Here is a 7,399-nt window from a genome sequence, read left to right on the forward strand (position 1 = left end):
AGACAAATTTAAACTTCAAACCATAAAACTAATATAAGTATACTTACATGAAAAAAGGTTTTGAAAATTTATTTTTAGTTGATGAGTATGTGTGAGTGCCTGAATGATGCTATCTGTACCATGTGGGGGTAGATACAGGGTACTTACCATGTGGAGGCCAGAAGAAGGTTATCAATTTCATGATTCTAGAGTTAATGGTGGTTGTAAATTGCCTCATGTGGGTGCTTAAAACCAAATACCAGTCCCCTGCAAGAGCAGCAATTTCCCTTAGGCATCTATCCAGTCCCATGAAAAGATTCTTAGCTTTGTCTCATATATGATTTTTAAATACAAATTCTAAACACAGACAAAAAATGAAAATAGTGGCTTGTTGAAGAAGTGTCAAGAGTGGACCTTTGATCCCTAGAACCAACATGAACACCAACAGAACATGGAGATGCACCTGTAAACCCAGTAGAGGAGACAGAGGCAGAGCACCTCAGAAGCAAGCTGGTGAGTCACGCTAAACAGTGAGAGATCCCAACTCAATAGGAAGGTATATGACCTCAACTTTGGGCCTCAAACCATGGCACAAGCATGCAAGGCACCTGCATACGTTTGCAGTCACACATGCATACCACACACACGCACGCACGCATGCACATGAAGAAAGAAGATTAAATTGTCATGTTTTCATGTATCCAATTAAGAAGTTTCTATACAATTGAACAATCAACAAAGTGAAAAGAAAATTTACACAAAGGAAGGAAACAGACACATCAGGCAGGGGATTGTGAAGAAGATTTATGTAGCATACCAAAACTGATTACCTAGAAAAATAAATTGAAGCTAAACTTAGCAGAGAGAATAGATGTTTATCATAAGAAAGCATGCAAATATCTGAAAGGATAAATTAATGTTTTATTTCACTAATATCTCAGAGACAACCAAGATAAAAATGGAGTAACACAGCTATTAGATAGCTAATATTAGAACAAAACACAGAGCTACAGGGCATATGGAGAGAAGGGGGTCCTGCATTGTCCATAGAAATTTGCTTGATACAGTCCTTGCAGAAATACTATGTAGGTCTCCTGATAAAAAGTATTTGCATGGATCTATGTATATTTGCAAGGAGATGTGATCTGGCACTCATACTTCTGTAAATTTTTGTAGAGGAAAAGATTCTACTTAAAGCACTACCTGTTATGGACTCTCTGACACATGGTTTTCAGCAGGGGTATCAAAGAAACAAATATCCATCAGAGGATGAATGCTGAAAGGAAAATTTTCTGTCTCCTGCCTACGTGTCCTCTCTTTCCCTCCCTATTTTTCTCTTTCTCCCTACCCTCCTCCTTCACAATCACCCTCTCATTTATCCACAAACAGCTACGCACATGTAACTGATACATACAGTTGCAAAAATATATACAAGTTATAGATACATTATTCAATAAATGCAAGAAAAGAATATTTTCAATGAAATAGTTTATCAAATACTACATAGGTTTTTGCACAGAATTAGAGTCAAATTTGTCACATTTTACAGAGCACCAAAGAGCATTATCAAGTCAGCATGAAATGTTTTCCAATTTTAACACAATCTAACTGAAGATGTGATGTGAGATGAGAGCACAGCATTTCTTTTAGTTTTATCAGACAGTTTAGTATAAAATTAGAAATTCTGAAGATATTTAGAATTCTTAATGTGAACAAATTTGATGACCCTTGATATAAAACAGCAGGTCAGAGCCAACAGGCTTAGCAGCGGAGGAAGCTCCTCAGTAGAAGCCATAGGACCAGTACCTTCCACAGCACAGTGGGCGGCAGCACCTGCAGCCACAGCCACCATAGAGACCACAGCCACCATATCCACCATGGTCACCATAGAGACCATAGCCACCATAGCCACCATAACCACAGCCATAGCTACGGCCTAGGCCACCACAGCCATAGCCCAGGCCATCATAGTAGCTGCTATAGTAACACATGGTGTTAGAAGTGCACTGGTCAGTTGAGGACCAGCAATAGGTTCTTGGTGGATGTCTCCATCTGCCAAGGGCCTTTTATACACCTGGTGGTACTCAGGGAAACGATAGGCATTGCAATGTCATGCATCTCACCTCTGTGCTTCAGAAAACAACACAGGTGTCTTGACTTACTGAACAAACAAGTCCTGTAAAACTGAGATATTTGTGCTCCTGTGTCAGGATGCCACGGCCAAATCACAGGATTTTAAACTTACTCTAGTTCACATTTCAAGACTGCAGTCCATTTTTAGTTTGAATGACTATATTACATTTTTATATCATATGATACAAATAATTAAAATATTTTCCTCTGTGTTCTCCTTTCTCCATTTTTCCCATTACTCCACAGGAAGAAAGCCTTTGTGTTTTCTTTCTTATTCTTTTGTTTTGCTATTTTGAATGGATTAAATCCAAAGGAGTATATTTCTTGAGTCTTGTTCATGAAGAATTAGCTACTTATTGGTTTATTGGTTATATTATTTGGTAACATGGTTGCAAATTGCATCTTATGTGAATATATTTGGTTATGTTCCTAAGCACATTGGTTTTTATGTTTCTTTAAAATCAGCAGAAAACTAAAGAGCACATCAAGGACAGAAACTGTACATGTTCCATATTTCTCTGTGATCCTCTGTGAAGGCATTGAAACTGTAACTGTGAAGTATGGTGGGGTGGGTGATCCAACATCAACTCTTATGAATGTGTGTGTGTATATATATATATATATATATATTGTACATATATATGTGTGTGTATATATGTGTCAGTATATATGTGTGTGTACATAAGAAATCCACCGGTTTCTGCCTCCTGAGTGCTGGGATTAAAGGCATACACCACCATGCCCAGCTTTATATGTATGTATTTTTAAATCATGGTCAGATATGCTGTCACATATGGCTTTGATTTTGCAGGTAATGCAGTCACATGCCATTTAAAAAGTTTTCACAAGGACTTGGAAGATAGCTAAGTGGATAAATGCAAAGGCTGTGCAAGCATGAGGGCCTCAGTTCAAACCCTCAAAAATTACATAATATGCAGGGCATAGGCAGATGCCTATACCCCAGTGGAATGAGGGTTGGAGGCAGGAGGATCTCTGGAACTTGCTGAATGCCATCCTAGCTTCATGTTCATAGAGAGACCCTGCCTCAAAGGAATGAGGGGGATTGATGAACCATAGACCAGGACACATAATGTCTTCCTCTGGATTCTGTTCATGTTCACCCTCCCCATAGCTGTGTCTATGCCATACACTAACTCTCTATCTCTCTGTTCCTCTCTCTGTCTCTGTCTCTTTGTCTCTATTTCTGTCTCTGTCTCTCCAGTTTATGGACAATTTCCTTGGCTGTGCTTCATTGTTAGAACCTCAGTTTAGCATACAGAGAACATTAGATGCAATCCTAGTACTGAAAAACAAAACAACGCCAATGAAGAATAAATATACAGACTGCTTAAATGGAACCAAACCTGTTATTCCAACTTTCTTTGTCTTCAAACACATAGCAGGTAAATGGAGATACGATATAAAGTGAAACTGAATCACTTAAAGGCATTTTTTATTTGAACAGTGTAAAATTTATTGAATTCCATTTTGCATTAACCAAAATATATAGTTGAGTTAGTATGGGGAATTCGACAGTCACACAAACACAGCTATAGTAATGAGGTTCCATCACTATAAATATGGTTATTGGTTAATTTAATAGGAAGAAGAATTCTCTATGAGGTTACTGTGCCTCATTTAAATTCTCAGACCCAGAGAAGCTGACAGTAGAATTGTTGTCATTACATAAGGCAGCCAATGTTACCATGTATATGAAGAAGGGGCCTGTGTCTGAAGCTATATGTGAAGCAGTGAAAACAAAATTTAAAATAAAAGGATTAACCATAAACTTCAAACCACAAAACTCCTATATGAATACATAGGGAAAATTATTTGCTTCATCTCAAAAATGACTGTGATTCAAAAGCACAGGGAACAAAAGTCAAAATAGATATATTTGTTTCTGTCCAACTAAGAAGGTTCTGCAGAACAGGACGAGCATCACTGTGAAAAGACAGTCAGTGTGAATAATGGGGCATGAACAACCAAAATTTATATGGAACGTCTACAACAAAGCAGCATAAAGAAAATAAACTGATGGTAAAATTTGCAGAGTATTAGAATAGACATTTTTCAAAAGAAATCCTACAGATGGCCAAGGGTAAATAATGTTTCTATTTTACTAATTTCCCTATATCTGTCAATAAAATGACTGCAATATTGACGTGTTGAGAACACAGGAAGAATAGGGAACCATATACAAGTTGAGATTCATGTTATTACAACCATCCTAGAAAACCTTCAGTAGGATGCCACCAAAAAGTTTCTGCCACTGACTTATGATACGTCTAAAAATTTAATTATCAGACAAAAGCATTTTATCTCAAGGAAATATTTATACCACCAAATTCAGTGTGATGTCATTTTCAACAGCAAAATTACGGAAAACACCAAAAATGCTTATCAATATGTTAATGCCTATATTTTAATAATATTTATATTTAATGAGCGTTTGATACAATGTATTTTGTTCATTCTTAGACCTAGTTTCTCATCTTCTTTCAGATCTACCTCACCTCCTACCCTCCCCCATTTCATGCCCTCAGGCTTATGGAATCCAACTTGTGTTCTCCTGAACGCTTCTGAATGTGGATCCATCCCTGGCTGTCTGGTCAACACGCTTTATACCATATCCTTAAAGAAAACTGACTCTCCCTCTCCAAGCAGCTATCAAGTGCCAAAATTTCCTCAGCTAGTATAGGGGCCTCTTGCTCACCCGCCTTTCTCCATGCTGGGTTTATCTATGGCTTATGTAAGTCATGTGCATTTGGCCACAAGTTCTAGGGATTCATATGTACGATTGTCCTGTTACATCCAGAAAACAGTTTCCTTGTATTCATTTGCCACCTTTGGCCCTTAGAATCCTCTGCTTCTTCTTCCAGAATGAACACTGAATCTTGGGGAAGAAGGTGTGACACATCTATCCCATTTAGGGAGGAGCACTCTGAAGCTTCTTTTTTCTCTGCATGTTGGCCAGTTGTGATTTTCTGTGTTAAAGGCTGTGTACTGAAGGAAAATTTTCTCTGCTGAGAGTTGAGAGATACACGAAAGGAAATGTTTCCCTCTCATTCTCCCTTTCCTCTCCTTCACAAAAGACATGCATGTGACCAAGCAGACACATGTATAAAAACATACACCCAAAATTGATGAAGATTGTTTAATAAACTATAAGAATGCAATATTTTCAGTGAAATAGCTTATTTAAAGTCATGTGTTTTACACATTTGTGAGAGAGCAACTGCATCATACATATACAAAGAATTATAAAGATAGTAAAAATATTTTGACAGTTTATCAAAGAATACAACTGAAGGTGACGATCTAAGAAGGATATGCTGCATTACTTTTACTTTTTAAGAGATTTATTATAAAGTTAGAATTTTTGAAGATGTTTAAGAATCTATGATGTGAGGAAACTTGGAGACATTTTCAGTGAAACAGCAGGTCACAGACAACAGGCTGAGCAGATATAGAAGCTCTTCAGTAGAAGCCATAGGACCAGTACTTTCCATAGCACAGTGGGCAGCAGCACCTGCAACCATAGCCACCACAGAGACCACAGCCACCATAGCCACCATAGAAACTCCAGCCACCATACCCACCATAGCCATAACCCAGGCCTCCATAGTAGTTGCCATAGTAACACATGGTGTCAGGAGTGGAATGGTGAGTTTAGGACCAGCAATAGGTTCTTGAGTCTGAATGTCTTCATTTGCCAAATGTCTTTCATACACCTGGGTTACTGTCTGGGAAACCACAGGCATTGTGGTGTCACACATCTCTCCATTGTGATTAAGAAAAGATCACTTGTGTTGTGATTGTCTGGATAAACAAGGCTTCATAACTGTGGTAATCATGTTACTGCATTAGGATTCCATAATCAAGTAATCCTTTAATATGATATTCTAATTCCACTAGAATCCAGATCATTCTTCATTTAGTACAGTGAATACATGTTACGTGATTAAAACAATTTTTCTTTGTATATATATTTAAAAAATGTTTATTACTCCACAGAGAGAAACAACTGTGTTTTAGTTCATTTTATCTTATTTTTTCATTTTGGAATGAATCTCATCTGGGTGAATATATTTCTGGTATCTTGTTCATGAAGAATAAAGTACACATTGGTTATGCTATTGATAATATGGTGGTAAGTTTCTATCTTACATGAGAGTATTTTACTATATTTTTAAGCACATTGAATTTCTTATAATGTTTTACATTCAGCAAAAAATGAAACTGTACATGCAATATTCCTTTGTGAGCCCTTTTTGTAGATGTAACTGTGACGTACAGTGGGTGAAGTGGTTGATCCAAACTCAACTTTTATGAGCTTAAGAAGGCTTTAAATCAGGAACACATATTCTCTCAAAATTGGCTTTGAAGTTAAGGCAGTCATATGTCACATTAAAGTTTGTGTATTTGCTGGGAAGATGGTTTAATGAGTTAGAAAGCTTCCTCTACAAGTGTGAGGACCTCAGTTCAAATCCACAGTTTCCATACAAAAAGTCAGGCATTGTCATGTAGTTGAACCCCAGTGCTGTGAGGGTTGGAGACAGAAGAATTGCTAGGGATTGCTAGATCCCAGGCTAGCTTCATGTTCTGTGAAAGACTCTGCTTTAAATGTATAAGGTGAGGTGATCGAGCAAAGAACAGGATACCCCATCTTCCTGTGGCCTCTGCTCAAGTGCATGTGGACACAGAAACAGACACACACACACACACACACACAGAGACAAACACAGACACAGAGACACCCCTAAGCCCCCTAAGACACACACAGATACACAGACACCCCCAAACTGCCAAGACACACATAGACACACAGACACACACACAGACACACACACACAGACACAGACACACAAACACACACACAAACACACACTTTATGGACTGCCAAGGACATGCTTTGATGTTGAACATTTGTATACCATGCAGAAAACTTTAGGTGCAGTGCCCACTATTCTCTCCTGTAAAACCAAGAAACAGAGAAATAAACAAAAAAAGCATTTGCATAGTTTTAAAGAAAGAAAGTGATAAATATGCTGTATAGACTTTCTTATCTCTCAGTTTGTAGCTGATGAATGGTATATTGGTATAAATAGTTAAAATGAATCTTTGAAAGGCAAGAATTGCTTTAGTTTGATCATTTTATAAAATGTATTGAATTCCATTAGCATAAAACAAAATATTTCCAGGTAATTAATTCAAGAAGTCTGAAAATCACAAATATACATCTATAGTAATTAGGTTCTATCACTGTAAATAAAGTTACTGGAGA

The 7,399-nt window shown here is 37.4% G+C and overlaps 2 protein-coding genes across 2 annotated transcripts; both read right to left on the reverse strand.

Annotated features, from left to right (window-relative positions):
- Positions 1-1,760: 1,760 nt before the first annotated feature.
- LOC115070870 (keratin-associated protein 20-2-like) lies at positions 1,761-1,970 on the reverse strand. The gene has a single exon (XM_029564910.1). It carries the CDS (start codon positions 1,968-1,970, stop codon positions 1,761-1,763), a length of 210 nt encoding a protein of 69 aa, XP_029420770.1.
- Positions 1,971-5,592: 3,622 nt separating this feature from the next.
- Positions 5,593-5,760, reverse strand: LOC103736479 (keratin-associated protein 20-2-like). The gene has a single exon (XM_008835997.1). It carries the CDS (start codon positions 5,758-5,760, stop codon positions 5,593-5,595), a length of 168 nt encoding a protein of 55 aa, XP_008834219.1.
- Positions 5,761-7,399: the final 1,639 nt, after the last annotated feature.

This window comes from Nannospalax galili, unplaced genomic scaffold, assembly GCF_000622305.1.
Source record: "Nannospalax galili isolate Female #2095 unplaced genomic scaffold, S.galili_v1.0 scaffold136, whole genome shotgun sequence".
Taxonomy (NCBI): domain Eukaryota; kingdom Metazoa; phylum Chordata; class Mammalia; order Rodentia; family Spalacidae; genus Nannospalax; species Nannospalax galili.

Coding starts and splice junctions, on each gene's coding strand:
- LOC115070870 (XM_029564910.1), bottom strand. CDS start 1,970: ATGTGTTACTATAGCAGCTACTATGATGGCCTGGGCTATGGCTGTGGT.
- LOC103736479 (XM_008835997.1), bottom strand. CDS start 5,760: ATGTGTTACTATGGCAACTACTATGGAGGCCTGGGTTATGGCTATGGT.